The sequence below is a fragment of the Pyxicephalus adspersus genome, chromosome 8 (assembly GCF_032062135.1).
Source record: "Pyxicephalus adspersus chromosome 8, UCB_Pads_2.0, whole genome shotgun sequence".
Classification (NCBI taxonomy): Eukaryota; Metazoa; Chordata; class Amphibia; order Anura; family Pyxicephalidae; genus Pyxicephalus; species Pyxicephalus adspersus.
Genome location: NC_092865.1, coordinates 24,579,768 through 24,595,991, shown reverse-complemented (window position 1 = coordinate 24,595,991; position 16,224 = coordinate 24,579,768). Strand labels below are relative to the sequence as shown.

The 16,224-nt window shown below is 38.6% G+C and overlaps 1 protein-coding gene across 1 annotated transcript in view; it reads right to left on the bottom strand.

The window, feature by feature from the left end:
• Positions 1–2,462: 2,462 nt before the first annotated feature.
• ACBD6 (acyl-CoA binding domain containing 6) overlaps positions 2,463–16,224 on the bottom strand; it is a 44,406-nt gene continuing 30,644 nt past the window's right edge. Inside the window, exons 7-8 of the mRNA XM_072419805.1 lie at positions 7,627–7,657; positions 2,463–2,828 (exon numbers count right to left, since the gene is read on the bottom strand). Coding sequence (XP_072275906.1) covers positions 2,638–2,828; positions 7,627–7,657 — 222 coding nt within the window. The 3' untranslated portion in view covers positions 2,463–2,637. The remainder of the gene's footprint in view (positions 2,829–7,626; positions 7,658–16,224) is intronic.

The following is a 16,224-nucleotide window of genomic DNA, read 5'->3' as shown; positions in this document are numbered from 1 at the left end:
TACTATGGGCTCTATTTCTAAAACAGACAATATCACATTCACTGGCAGGGATCAAATACTGCCATTGAAACACATGGGCCTGGAGGATTCCCACCAGGAAATGCTCTGCTCGACCAGCAACTAGAGAATGGCACTGCATTTACCCATCTGTTAAATTTTTCAGAACCCTTCTAAAACTGCTAGCTGCCTGGCCATTATCCCTACAACATGCAGAAAAGGTAAGAATATATCCAAAGTCAGTATTATAGTTGTTATGCAAACCTCTATTGGATGGCTAGTGGTTTCAAGAGACAGACATTGCCTTTAAATTGTGGTATGCAGAAGCCTTAAGATTTAATGTCAGACTTTAAATTCCTTTTCTGCAAGGTTTTCTCTGTATTACGGTGAGATATTATGCAAGAAAAGGGGAGGGATAGAGAGATAGTGGCTCTTTACGGCAAATAAAGGTCTAACATAGCTTAAAATGCTTTATCCAAATAACTAAATATCTTTAGAAACAACATTGGTAAAAAGGCCATGACTTGATAAAACACTCACATATACAGCAACATATATATAATCACACACACACATGCATACACACTCTCCTGTCAATAGTAATTTGTGGTCAATTAACTCACACGTGTAACTGAACTCACTAGCAAAAGATGGCCTGTTTGATCTTCTGTGCACAAATGACCATAGCTTTGCAAACAGATATCCTACAATGTTCAAAACCAATCTTCCAATAAGATTTTTAGGTTCTATATTTTAGCAATGGACTGAAACAGCGCATCACATATCTATTCAGGCACACTACTAATTTTGCTCTACTTATCCACCAAATAAATATGAGGACACTAGGCAGTCTCATGTCAGAAGCCTTGTTAACCAGCAGAGGATTCAACACTTCCTCTCCTCCCTCCCATATTATTGCAGATGCTGGTCCCAGCCCCTTTTTGGGTTTTATTTATATCATCTTTTTTTAATCATTTTAACATTTAATGCTCCTCAATTAAAGTGTTTTTAGAGTGGATCCAGCTTAAATTGTGCATTAAGCACTTTGGTTAGCGGTAGTTAAGGGAAAGGAGGGATTACAGCCGAGCATGTGTGTGTCAGTGTATAGATCTTTGCAGAGAGCTTGGCTGTAAAGCAGATTATGCTGCAGCATTTGCAATGGCGAGGGTAGCGCACAAGCTGCATGCATACACTCGAAGGGCAGATTAACCCTTTTGTAGAAGGAATGCACAGAACCAACATATTAAAAAAAAAAAAGGCAGAATGTTTTTTTCGCACATTGGGGATTTTTGGACTACTAGCATTTTATACAACAGAGGAAATTACTCATTGCAAAGTGCCAAAGTCAATTTAAAAGCACTGCACCAAGGTGAATTAAAAGCCATTCTTGAAAGGGCACCACTTGTGGGAAGGTTTGCTGGCAGTGAACTTGCAGTCTAAGCAATGCTTTAGAAATTGTTTAATATGAGGTTTATGCATCAGTGAGCATATGCTTTATGTAACAGGACACAAGATATTTCATTAGGAATAGGGGAAAATGGCATTTGCTTAAAGGTGTATTTCATTTGGGAACATGCACTGCTGCATAAAAATGGACCTCCTAGCTCTGGATTAAGCCTTGTTGTTATAATAAATAGCTGGAGGGGCAATAACAAGGATAGATGCAAGCTAGCCCTCTTATTAGAGGTTGGAAGCCAACTCAATTCAGGGGCTAATGTTCCCCCCCCTCTTCTTCAGGGCTACAAAACATTTTTGCCAGTATTGGCACAGTCTATGATCTCTAAGAGACCATCACGGAAAATCCCTCTAAACCACCCTCAAATTATTATTGCAGCTCACTAAAGTTGAATCAGATCTAAAATGAAGTTAGCTTTCATTGTTTTGCAAGGAGAATTCCATGCTATGATAACTATAGGAGTTAGTGATCATGCGGACAACTAAGCATTATGGCCATTTTCTCTTTATAATGGACCAAAATATTAATGTATTGGCTTCCTAATTAGACTGGTTGATCTATAACACAAGTCCTTGCTCTGTAGAACCTGAACTAGGGGTTACCCCAGCATTTGTTTAAACTTGGGGTAGAACAAGTTTCCTTTCCTGGTCCAGACATCGAGAAGAGTAACTACAGTTTTTCTGCAGGATCCCCACATCAGACCCTAAAAATTCTATACATTTTTAATAAATTGCAGGTGTATTTTACAAGGTGTATTCAATACCTTTTTCCGTTTGGGAGTTTAGCGTTTGCATATTTCATTCATTGGCTTTATATTAAACTTCCTCGAGTGTACATTTATATTACATAGACTATATAGAGTAGTCTAATGAATCATGGGTCCATATAAGTTTATAAAACCAACAGCAAACCTTGTTGCATCTTTGCAAATAACACAAATCCTAAAGGGGGCATCCTATGTAAATCTGCTCCAATGGGTTTGTAAAAGTTCCATATAAATAAAACACCATTAGCTTTAAAGACACTTCCTTTAATACGTAACATTTGTTTCTGAATGTATAAAAGTAATACACGCAAAATATGAATGAAAACCGATGAGAAGTCAGACACATCGGGTACATACTGAGCAATAAAAAACACCAGAAACTGGGGCAAAAAATATAGACTTGTACAGTATGTCAGCTTTATTTTGACATTTTGGAAAGGCTTGGAGGCTTGTCATGTTCCCCATGTGTGGCATGTTGCTTTAGCATATTTGCTATTAGCTTGCTGTCTGTTGCTTCATCTGCTCGGAATCCATCATTGTCCACAATTAAAGGGTCAGCACCATGGTTCAGAAGAAAATCCACTATATCAGCAAACTCACATGCAGAGGCTGCAAAGCAAAGAACAGATCACACAATAAGCACCACAAAAGGAAAAACAGAATGCACCAATTCACTATTGAAGTATCTATTTGTTTAGTGTTCCAAAAACATGCAGATCACTTTAATTCAAACCAGTCATGAAATAAAAACCCATTCATTGATGAATTTCTTCTGAAAGAAGTAGGCTGACCTTCCAGTGAAAATACTGACTGCCTGGCTGTCATGCTGATCCTCTGGGAAAAGAGTTTTTTCAGTCAGTGGGCTGGAACATTTCAAAAGATGAAAATTTCCCAACTATCTGTTCCATACCACAGAAGAGCATCAATCAATGGTCAAGGTGGGGGTGTTCAGTAATGAAAGCCTCCATACTTGTTTAATGAGAGGTTTTATTCCCGAGTGCGACTCGGGGTGGATTTTACTTGCAAATAGCAGTAATCCCGAGTCACACTTGGGGTCGCCAAAAACATAAAAAAAAACACTTACCTTGTTCCTTTGGCATCCCCCGGCGTCCTGCTCGTCCCTGCAGGTCCTCAGGACAAGTCTTCTTCCTTCAATTTTCAGCTGGCAACTGCTGAGATGTTCTCTGATGACGGTGCGGGAGGAGAAGCGGGAAATTCAAATAATTTTGTATTGGATTCAACACAAAAAAACTGTATTGAATCCAATACAAAAAATCTTTATATTATACAAGCTACTGTACAGTTATACTACAGGTTTTAGTATTTTTATGCATCCTTGTTTTAACAGATTTTTTTTTTAATTTAATTTTTATTAAATTTATCAAATATTGGACATATTTCAGTGAGTTATGCCTAAGAATTTTAGACCTACAATGTAAAATAAATTTCAATGCAAAAAAATGTAACGCTTTTTGCATGAAAATACGGACAGAATTGGAAGGCCAGTGGGGTTAATGTCCAACGGCAGCAAATGCATCTGTATGCCTGTTAGTCATGGGTATACTAACCCATTCATGCATCTACATAATCAGGCAAGCAGGGATTCAAAAAACTGTAAATGTTGAACATTAAGGGCTCAATAACTATTATAAAGACACCACCTGCAGCAAAAGTGCGGAAAGAACGTCAGAAATAGAGTGGGGTAAAAAAGGATTGAGCACAACAATGTTCTTCTCAGTAAATATATTTCTAATGGGGCCATTTACATGAAATTTACACCAGTGTCATTATCAATCCAAGTAATCCAAATGTACAGAGAAATCAACACAAATAAATCCAATAATTATGTGTAATAAAGTGGAATAGCAAAGGGAATTACTGCAGGGAAGTATTAAACAAACACTCTTATAAAAATGTAATACTTGTTAGAAATGCCTTTGTTGGTAATGACAGCTTCAAGATGCCTCCTGTATGAAGAAACTAGTAAATGGCATGTCAATAGCCCCATTAGTAATATATTACCTAAGAAAAACATTGAGGTATCCAATACTTATTTCCCCTGCTGTGTCATTTCTCCAACTCAACCTAAAGTGGTCCTTGTCCACGAAAGTCCATTTACTTTATCTGAATGGCCAGTTATAATCTAAAGAGCCTTTAACAGAAATCTATTGTCTTGCTTGTGCAGTTGATCCCCACAAACTTTAATAGGGGCTGACTACATTGTCCCCATGTATTGGCAGGCGATCCCATAAATGTAGGGAAAGAACTGCTCAGCAAGCAACAAGGGGGTAAACAAATCAAAAACTTAATCTATGTGTTGACTTTAAAAGCATCACTCCCAGAATATATACAAAATATATGAAACACCTGGTGTGATGGACAAAGATCATACTGTTCTCCACATCAGACTGCAAATTAACTTAAAAGAACAGCGTGTAACTAAAAGTGTATGTGTGTATGTATAATTATACATGCATACACACACACACTACTAAAACAATAGAACAGCCTCTGCCTTTGATAGTTCCATTGGCAATTAACTCCCCTAGACATGGGCTGATAATACAGCAGGGACTCCTGACTAATGCATGCCTATGTATAATATATGTATGTATTCATTCTCCATATAGTTTGGAATGTGCATCTGGTTGCAGAACTGTTGCCGTTCCATTTTTGCATCTTCACCAGCTAAATATAGATGTACTAGCAAGTCAGTAATGTGATTCTCATTGGATGACATCTTTAAAAGGCTGCTTAAATATTATTGTACACTTTTTTTTGGAATATAAATATGTTTCCTCTAAGCAATACAGCCACTTTAAAATCCTGATTGTACTTCTTTTCACAGTGATGACAGGAGAGATGTATATTGCCTCCTCCCCATACCAGATGGGCACTGGTCTGATTTCAGAATCTCTGGCTTCTCAGGGAAAGCTGATTTCCACTGGGAGATCAGGAAAATAGTATTTCATACCCCTATTCCAGGGCATTTCCAGACTGGAGGCGGCACTGGAGGGAGGAGAACTCCATGCTGACCTTGGATAGTCATAAGCAAGGAAGATGGATTTACAGCCATTTTATTGGGTGCTTGACCTTTGCTATTACCACTTGCTGTCAGGTTGCAGATAACTTATGAGAGCGGATCTGCCCAGCACATAAAGAGTTTAGGGACAGGCAGATGTTACTTCAAGGTCCTGCTGTACATAGACCTTAAAATTCTGAGCAGCAACAGGCCACTGCAGGAAGGGGGAAGCTCAAGGCTACTCACAGATATAATATTCTCCAAAAACATCATAACAAGCACCATAAAGGATTTGTGCGACATTCCCAACTTAGTTGTTTACTGCTGTACTTTTAGGTTTATACCTAAAAAGACCTTGCTGCCAGGTCAAATCACTTTATAACAGACACTGGTGTGGCCATGAAAGAACTGTGGCTCTGATATACAGAACTTATGAATTTACAGCTGCAGGGTCTGGCAGGCATAGACAAAGCGTTGCCATTCCAAAGATTTTACCGATTACTTTCAATAGTAATTAATTTTGTTATTCGTTATTGAAAATCTGACATGAAAATATTGGACAATTACCACCCCAAATCATGAGGACAGGGTTCCCAAAAAACCTGCACTGATGCCGACAGTAGGGCCACTTACAAACAGCTGTAATATAAGCTCTGCTGTCAGAAGAGTCACTTATAGACCTTGGAGAGCTTCATGATAAAAATCTTACAACCAGACTTCCTGCTGTCAGTATTATGTTGAGGCTTTCTTAGGAGAATGGCATCAATCCATTCCAGTCTTTTACAGCACTGTGCCAATAGTATTCCACTTACACTATGCCCTGAAGAAACTTAAAGTTAGTTTCCCTGGGAGGGTTGGTTGTGAATTATTTTGCAAGTATTGCAACAAAAAAACTGCAACAAAACTAATAAGCAAATAAAACTATTAGGGGACAAGTATGAATTATTTTGCCGTGTTCAATAGAGGCAAACCAGAAGGTTGGCATGTTAGCGGGGCTTTAAGGGAACATTAAAAATTTTAAACATAAAGCACTCCAGACAAATACACAAAAATTATACAGATTTAGGATGACCAATTTGTTGTGTCAGAGAGTATTTCCTAAACCTGTGTGCTGCACTGCTGCCTATATATCTTCTAGTATGTTAGTGACGAGTCCGATCTCTGGACATGAAACAGCAGTCCCTTATCCACAGAGGGAATTAAAGGCAAAGAAACTGCAAATCTGGAAAAAGTGGTGTCACTTTTCCGATTGTGAGAACTGGAATTACAAATATATTGGCAGGTATGTTTAATCTTTGTGTTGGGCAGCATGGTGGCTCAGGGGTTAGCACTTTGGCCTGTGCAGCGCTAGGTTCGAATCCCAGCCAGGACACTATCTGCATGGAGTTTGCAGGTTCTCCCTGTGTCTGCGTGGGTTTCCTCCCACATCCCAAAAACATGCAGTTAGGTTAATTGGCTTCACCCTAAATTGATCTTAGACTACATTAATGACATATGACTATAGTAGGGACATTAGATTGTGAGCTCCTTTGAGGGACAGTTAGTGACATGACTATAGACTTTGTACAGCGCTGCGTAGTATGATGGCGCTATATAAATACTGTGTAATAATAATAAAAGATTTTTTGTTATAGAGGTTTTGCGTTAAAAGTAGTAGAGAAACCGCTACAAGTAGACACCATGAGATGCCTTCTATTACTTTTATTAGCTGGACAAATCTTTAGTACACTTTTCCCCATTTGCTTTCCTTTTGGTACTTGGGCTTAAATTTCCCTGGGTTAAAAGCCAATCGCCCTGTCCAGAGCACTGCCTTTATTACTTTTACACATCACCATTGAACATTTAGAGGCCTATATATCAAGCTGTAAATCTGACATTTACTGAAATATTCCCTAATTGAGATTTTCCAGGTTCATGTATTTCAATAGCAGCACTAGTTTCTAAATAAGGGAATGTTTCAATGATTGTCAGATTCAGTGTTTTATAAATAGACCCCTTGGGGAAGCAAAGGGTAACAAAAAATAAACCAAAAAAGAAAGAACTGTATTATGATGCATAACATTTAAGGCAGACCTACGGTGTCTGTTTTCAGGCAAGACATTTCTTTTAAGACATTTCTTTTCTTTCTAAAAATTATGGATTCACATTCAGTTGCCCAGAGAAACATCTATGCTGTATGTAGATACCCCCTGGCACCAGCTTTACCTAGGGACGAGGATTAACAGGGTGCCAATCACCTTGTCTCACAGAGGAAGCCCATGATAGGGTGCCCACAGACAATGACTGCCTGAGGTCTAGAAGTTTATTATTTAGGCTTTTATTTCATTTTCAATACTCATAAGAAATCAAAAGAACAATTGCACTGAAGAAAAAGAACCTACTTACCATAATGCAGAGGTGTCTGCCCTTCTGAATCCTGGGAGAGAAAAAATACACAGATCAATTGTGTGTACAAATTTAAGTATAGTTGTGCTAAATGGATTGGCAAAACTCCTAAAGATCCCTGTAAGAGTTGACCAGGTTCAATGCTTATTGATAAAATGTCACATCAGAGGCCAGGAAAGCATTAACGTATTCTAGTTCCCCAGTTTGGAGAACGATACATTAGACTGATATATGCACATTTGATGTCCCTTACTATCGAAGCGTCAAACATTTCATGTAAAATTAACTTAATTACTACAAACTTCATTAAATTGTGCTACAACATTAGACTTGTTATGAAATATAAAGCTAGTAATATTCACCTTTATCAGAACTTGTTCTGGTGGAGCAGGCAGTGGCTGCAAGAAGACATTTTGCCAGAGATTTGCTTTTTCTTTACACTTAGATACAACAGTAAACATTTCAAATATTTTGATGGATTTTTAGACATGCTGTTTTCTTTCTGAAGGCCCATTAGGACTTTTCATGCAGGGAACACGTTAACAGCAAAGTGAATACCGGCCCTAGATGTCAGAGGTGTAAAAAGGACAGGATTCCCCATGCACATTTCCTTGTTACTTTGCTCTTTCATGATAGTTACACTTTAAGAACCATTAAACTGTTTTTAACATCTGCATACTAACCACTGTGCTCCAAAATTTCTACTGTGTTGCCAACAGCCTAATCTCTGTATGTAGTTTCACAATTAATAGAAATTCACTTACTGCACATTAAGTTGAATCCAAGGCAAATATAAACTTTACAAATGTTTAATGGTGCATTATAAACTTTATATTTGCCTTGGGTTCAGCTTAATGTATAGTAAAAAAATTTATAATGTGTGTGTTTATAATGCGCCATTAAATATTTGTAAACACAATTTTTTAAATGTATTGCAGGTGCAATGCAAAAGCTGCACCACAGTTCACAAGAGAAGAAAACTAGCAGAAGAGCACATCAGTCTGCTGCTTCTCCTTTAACTGTCCAGTCACGGGCTAAGAGATTGAAAAGTTCTGTCACTGTTCTGTAAATGCAGCAGAGAACAATCAGGTATCTCGCCTTTTTAGACAGGACTGAATAAATCTCCGAATTGGATGGACAGATATAGAGATAATTTGGAAGGTAGAATAGTACTTTTTTGTCAGAGTTGAACTTTTATCTGGTCAATACATTTTGTGTTGTGGGAGGGGACCATGCACATTTACTTTTTTACAATCCAGGCTTGACATTACACAACTTTTTTATATTTTCTTTAGTGGCATTAGACTATTTAGCCTGTATACCTACAACACAAATGCTAAAATTCCCAAAAAAAAAAAAAAACTAAATATGGAGTATATGGTTTTAAATATGTAATTGCATTATAGGAAGAAATAGTAAGCTAATGAAAGCTATTAAAAAGGCTCAAAGTATTGAGAAGGGTATCTATAGCTCGCTGCTCCTAATTTCCAATAAAAAGAATAAAATGTATAAAAAAAAAAAAAATAGTTTTGGTTATGAATTAAACTAGTGAGCTTTAAAAAGCTTAAAAAATGAAACATTACTTCTGCTGGTTTTATTTTTTTTAATTTCCACACTGTATTACCAGCTTGCATTACGCCTATCAATCTCTTTGCAAAGGATTGATTTCCAGTTGTGGAATCGATCTCAGCCCCCGGCTATTAAGGAGATACACTGTAGAAGATTAATTGAATTCTGTTGTCTGGCCACAATTGTAGTTACTGTTGAAGTTTGCAATAACAGAATTGTAAATTCCACGCCTATCTTTGTCCATGAGCAGACACTTGTATCCCAACAGGGTTTCCTTCCAACATATTAACACATGTAAAGATTAAACAAAACACTGACTTACAGTGCTAAACATCTATTGTGTCCTAAATGCTTTGTACAAGTAGGAGTGCGACAAGTGAAAAGACTGATGGACTGCAGACCACCCAGTAGTGCAGTGGTTAAATTAAACTGACAGTAGCTTTAATAGGTGGTCCCAAGAGCATGATCACTGAGGTTAATGAATACAAGGATACACAAAGCTGCACAGTGCTTGTGAATTCCACCTGACCCAGGCAGAGGGAGAGACAGAATAGGGGACAGATGATGTGGGTGGAGGATGGGATGGGAGACTCGTGGCAGCCCTTAAAAACAGCCAAGCATCTGAAGCTTGCCACGTGTTCCTGATTGGATTAACATCTTAGTTCCCAACACACGAGAAGAGTGCGTCTGAAGGGATCATGGAAGGTAACAAAGGTCTCGTCCCGTCATCTATTGTGCATATGGCCTGGGAATAGCAGCTAAATTGTTCCAAATGGTCTAGGATTTTAGTGAATTTACCAAACACAATGTATGTAAAGCCAGCACTCTTCAATTTATATACATAGGAAGTTGATCAAAAAAGGAAAAATTCTAAGTGGTAAAATAAAACTGAGCGTTCTTCGTCCACTGTTTTCAGTTCCTTTAAACTACATTTGTTCAGACAGGTTTTAAAAACACCCAGATTAGACAAATTTATAGGCGGTGAAAAGTTCGTTTTTTGTATAAAACATCACCAGAACACCGTCTACTTAGTCCAGCCTACAATTGTGTAAAATATGGCAATTTGGTTTACTAAAAAAAATTCACCAAGAAAGAACCCAATTTTTTTCGGAGTAATCTATCCATTATACTAGATTTATTTCTGGCAGTTTCAACATACAGACCTTGTTTATTCAACTGTTGTCAGAAACCTTCTACAGGCATGGCCAGATAGTGTTGAAAAGAAGCAGAAATGTTCTGCTGTCATCTTACACCCATTGGGTCGATGTTGTCAGTAGCAAAATCTTTACATCTGATGAGTAGGCAGAAGCAGAATCGCCATTTTCCATAATGGACCCTTTTAGGTCTTACCAGCAAGTGTCAGAATGACATATCTGTCCGGTACTGATGAAGCAAATCCAACGAACAGATAAGAGACCTGTTAGCAATCATGTCACCAGAAAACATGAAGTTTTAACCTACTTTATCCAAAACACATATGGTTAAATTTTACTTTGACAAGTTGGCAAGCATTTAACTCAAAAATGTTATACAGACGTTTCAGTAATGTCTTGGGACACTTTCTTGAAAGGATTGTTGTATTGTTTTTTGTTACATTAGGGAGAAGAGGGAAAAAAAAAAAAAAGCAAACTAATTTTACTAAAACAAAAAAGTGGATATTTTATTTATATTTTTTCTTTTATAATAAATGAGTTTGTATTCAAACTGATGAAAAGATCCAGCCTTACATCCATCTCTAATGACATTATGTCTTTTCTAAAAACCACAAGCAAAGCAATTGTATCAGACTCTCTAAGAGAAGAGAAATATAAGAATCTCCAATTCCCAAGAAATAAAATAAGAGTTGGAGAATTACATAAAGTAGTATGAGATCATAACGAGTCTGCTGCACAGAGTATGACCCATACAAGTAAAATCGTACCCAATCAATTATATTCTAGAAGTCGGTTATATCAGATCAGCAGGACATTGTCTCACCATCTATACATAAACATGGTCAATGCCAAAGAGAAAAAGGGAGGACTGCCACCTAATAGGTACCAGGATGAGACATCTCTGTTCACATTTAAAGGTCACTGAAGTGGACAATGGGTATGCGATGCCCAGTTATGCTGGCACAGTCTGACTTGGCTGAAAGAAAGATGCAGACAAATATTCTTGGCTGAAGGTATCTTGGAAAACTTGTATGAACAATCTTCTCTCCAGGACAGTCTGTTTCCCTATAATATGCTGGACAGTTAGCGTGCATGTTTGTGTTTTCTTCTATTACTACAGTTGGTGTTGCTTGTGTAAAAACACTACTGCATGTAAAAGTGGCTTCATACTCATTTAAAAGAGCGCTCAAAACCCATTTTTTTCAAACATGCCTACCCGTTTTCTTCTGTTTTTTTGAAACCACCATTACTTCCCACCACTGCATATCTCCCATCCTATTGTGTGTGAAATTCCCCCACCTACTAGATTGTAAGCTCTTCGGGGCAGGGTCCTCTCCTCCCTATCACTCTCTGTATTAGTCTGTCAATTGCAACCCCTATTTAATGTACAGCGCTGCGTAATATGTTGGTGCTTTATAAATCCTGTTTAATAATAATTAATAATAATAATACACACACGGTCATACGAGAACACAGCAGGAGAAAACACTTCCTCCAAACAAGTGCCTGCAAAGCATCAGATGGCATGCCTGGTTTAACCCTGACCTGCTTATACTAATCACTGCAAATTGGACTGGTGTTCAGTCTGGCAAAGCACAAACCGTTATTCCTAAAAAATAATCTGCTGTATTCACTTATATCACATTAGGTTACATTCCTTCTGGAACGGTTTGCAATAATTGCTAAGGGCTCATAACAACCATAGTGCATAAGGACCCATGTGTTTTAATGAATGATTTAAAGTGTAATAGTACAACACATGGTAAAACACACTATATACATGTTCTACCATTCATTCTTTACTGCACATAATATACATACTGTGCACGCTAACACTGTTTACAAAGTACCGCACAGAAGTTACATCTTAAAGATTCTGCAGGTGCATTTTCTCAGTCCTTAAGCCCTAGTGACAGCCACTGCAGTCCTACATTGTTAGGATACCAGAATGTTAGATCTCTTGTTTTATAAGGAGATAGTTTCCGTTTTTATTCCCCAGCTGCTGGAGAAGCCTGAAATAAGGCAAGTAAAATTGCCATCTACACTGCAAGGGTAGGGGCAATGTAAGAGTAGTCCCATTGTAAGGGCGGTTTTCTAGTTTGGGATAAAATGGAGAAAGGTTAGCATTACTAAGGGTTTCATTATTGACTTGGACCTTGTTTGGTAGATTTCGCTTATTTTCTGTCCTCACAACATGACTAAAAGAGAAAGCAAGGAAAACCTCCAAAAACAGAGATAGCAATACAATGCTGATGGAGGTTCCATGTTTCCATTGTTTAAAACAAGTTTTAATGCAGTGTGTCCCTGTTATATTTTCATTCACTTCCTGTCCTGCCACATTCTTTTCTGCTAAAAAAAATAAAAACAGCTGCCAAGTTCGCCCAGGGGATGTAAGGCTGGGTACACACGTGCAATAATCATCATTGGAAAGGATCTTGAACGATGACTACCAACAGCACATTAGATCTCAGAGGCTGCAGAAAGTCTATGGTTTTCCAATAAAATAGGCCCTGTTCCCAAGACTTAGGCTACCTACACACGTCAGATAATTCTCGTCCGATAATCTCCTCAGGGCTGATATCAGATGAGAATCTTGTTTGTGTACAGTGCTTGGTGGACGATCGTAATAGAAGTGAAGGGGAGAGAGCGCAGTGGGGTGCTGCTCCGTCGTCCTTCCCCATCGAGCAGATATTTGCACCATCTATCTATGACTCCATACATATGATCTACATCCAATTAAAGGGGCATTTAGGATCATGGAACCAACAATGTTTGGCAATCATCTGCAAATCCCAACCACTTGCACACATTTAAAGCCAAAATAAATACAGAAAATGGATAATTTCATTACCAGTTTAGCTGTAATTGTTTCATTATAGTCTGAACATCCTACAAGGCAATTACATCATTAGCAAGCTGATATTTTGGTAACAAGCACTACTTTTTTGGCCAAGATGGAGAAACCTCCAGTACCAACTCATACCAAATAATCTACTCTCCTCAGCTCTAAATCCAGGACACAAAATGGGGGCAAGAGGAAGATGAAAGGAGGGGACAGGTGGGAAATGCTCTGAGCAGACTGCAGCTTTTACAAATACATACAGAAATAATTAAAATCTAAGGGGTTTAGAAGGGTTAATCTGCTTTGTATAATCTGAAGCATAAAGCCAGCACAATCGCAGCTCAAGACCGGCTGTGCCATATCAGAGGCGGGAGCACAACAGGAGGGGGGATAAGGGTGTAGGGAGGATTAACAAAGCCTGGAGAAAGGCAGGGAGGCCTATTAGAGAAATATATTGGGAATGAGGTTGTGCTGCAGTGTGGTGAGAACACGATGGCCTGAGCAGCCGTGCATTTGATGGCCCCAGTGTTAGAAAAGAGGAGATGCTGATGGGGTAGCAAGGTATGCTGGCCCACATGCAGCATCAACAGACCCATCTCCTCCATGTCAGGCTCAGCAGCAGGTTGAGGGGTCAGCAGAGAATACCTTTCATACCGTGGCAGCTGAGAGTGCTCAGCCTCTGCAGATGGAATCATGGAAATTGGATTGCGCCCATTTACCATCCTGAAGTAAAGCACTGTATTTATCCTATTACCAGGGACATTGCAAGAGCAGTTCCATTACTTCCCCCTCCCTGCTCGGGCTAAGTGCTGGCCCCCCAGCAAACCTGTCACACTCACTGAATACCACTGTTACCTTAAAGAACTTTAAGCAGAAACTCTGATATAGTTACTAGATAAATGGCTTACATTCCTACACATATACAGGTTGTAAAAATGGGAACAGTGTTATTAAATTGGCTAATTTGCATTTGAGCAGACACCCAGAATAAAAGATAGATGGGTGTCAGCTTTCACTATTAAATGATAATACGTAGCCACATCAAGAGCAGGGGAGAAGTTCCTACTAGTCTGAGGTCCTTATAAAAAAAAAAGTGCGGTTTTATCAATTTATAATATGGCCAGATCATATGTGAGAAATGCTTGCTAGAAGACTTGAAGTCTGGCTATTACACATGGTTCTGAAAAACAAATTAAAATATGAATTGGGAACTACAGTTAAAATTAATCTGTCAACCCCATAGCATTTACCATTACAGCAAGTCCAAGTAAGTTTGGGCAAAAGTTTAAAGAATTGCAGTTTGTGCCATTTGTCTCTCTCAGGGCTGCAGAAGGATTCTTCACACATCTTTTAGGCTAAGCTGTAGTAACATGCATGTTCCCAGAGCCTACAATGACGCAAGTTATGTGCATTGGGGTGCTTTGGTGCCAGTCACACCTAATGGAACCCCAGTGCATCGTGCCATTACAATGCACACTAATGCACTCATCCACACAGTTACAGAGAGTTACAAGTATAGTGCATGCAACTTTTTTGGTGCATTTACATACAAAAGTGTGGGTCATGTACTTTAGAAATTGCTGACTCACAATTATGCAAATCAGAAGTCTTTAGTAAAGTTATATTTGTGGATATGTATTGTGTGTAAATATATTTGTGGATATGTTCTGTAAAAAAAATAAGGTTAAGGAAAAACAGTAAAAATGCAACTATCTGGGAAACTTTGGTAGAAGCTACACAAAAATTGAAATAAAAAAACAGAACTTCAGCTTCACTACAAGTTATGGTCACTGCTCTGAAACCAATATACATGCCTGGGGATGGTAGCTTTGCATCCAAACCTCCTCAGGTGCTTGAATTTTCCTTCCAGATAACATAAGTACAGAGAAAACTAAATATCTTGGAATAATTTGTCAAGGAAGCATGTGGCGGAGTCTGGTCTTGTTAAGCTGTGGTTACAGAATGACCACGGAGTTCTATCCAGAACATTGGCTATATGCCATAAGATTGGCCTTCTTGTCCCCCCTCAGAATCATGAGCTTTACAAACAGTGGTGGACATAGTGTTTCTTTGTGCAGAACTGATTTGGGGCTTCCATGGGGCACCTGTTGGGTAAGGAGGGTATAGGGCCCTTGCGCAGTGGCACACTATGCACCACTCTATGTCCATTTGTTTCCAAAATGCTCTCAAGTGCTTATCATTGCCTAATAATAACCGATACAAAAACCCAGCAGTCACAAGCAATATTAGAATCTACTAGATCTTATATGACCATTGGTGTGTGAAACCAACATTAGTTAAAAGCCATGGAAGATGGCTCAAAAAATGTTTGTTACTGACCTACTTGCCAATAAGGACCTAGGACTGATCAACAGGCAGATAGCTCAGCCAGAACTACAACCAATGAGACAACTGCCTGCCTTAAGTCTAACTGTTGAAATGTAAAGACTGTATAGCGTTCTTCATGTTTCTCTTGTAAATATTGGTGATTTGTTAAAAAATTTTAGGAACTGAAAGATTCCTGCGTGTGTTAGCCTTTAAAGTCCGATATTTGTAAATCTCTGTTCTCTGACGGCTCAGTACACATGTGCAGCATCCTACACTCGGATACACCGCTCTTGAAGCCAGCACTGCTTCTAAACAAACACTTATGCTAGAGTTGTATTCTCTATAGTGAAAAGTAACTATTGAATGACAGGTTCCCTTTAAGCAGGAGTCCTCCTACAGCTTTATTTTCTGGGCTTTTTTGGATGCTAATCCTCACAAACGAAAGTTAAATACCATGACTTACAAGAGTGCCAGGAGAGCAAAAGTGAATTCAAGCAGTAAGCATAATGCAGGACCCAAGCTACAAGTGGAATCAGTTTTGTACTACATGTAATAACAATATCTGCCTCCCCTGGGATTTGGAAATAAAAAAGAAGGGTAAGGGGTCTTAAGAGGCTCAAAGGGAGTGTCACGGTGCATGTTTTGCTATCGCCTGCTAATCCTTTCTGAGAGTTTCCTAATCTGCCTTGTGAGATGTCAGAATTG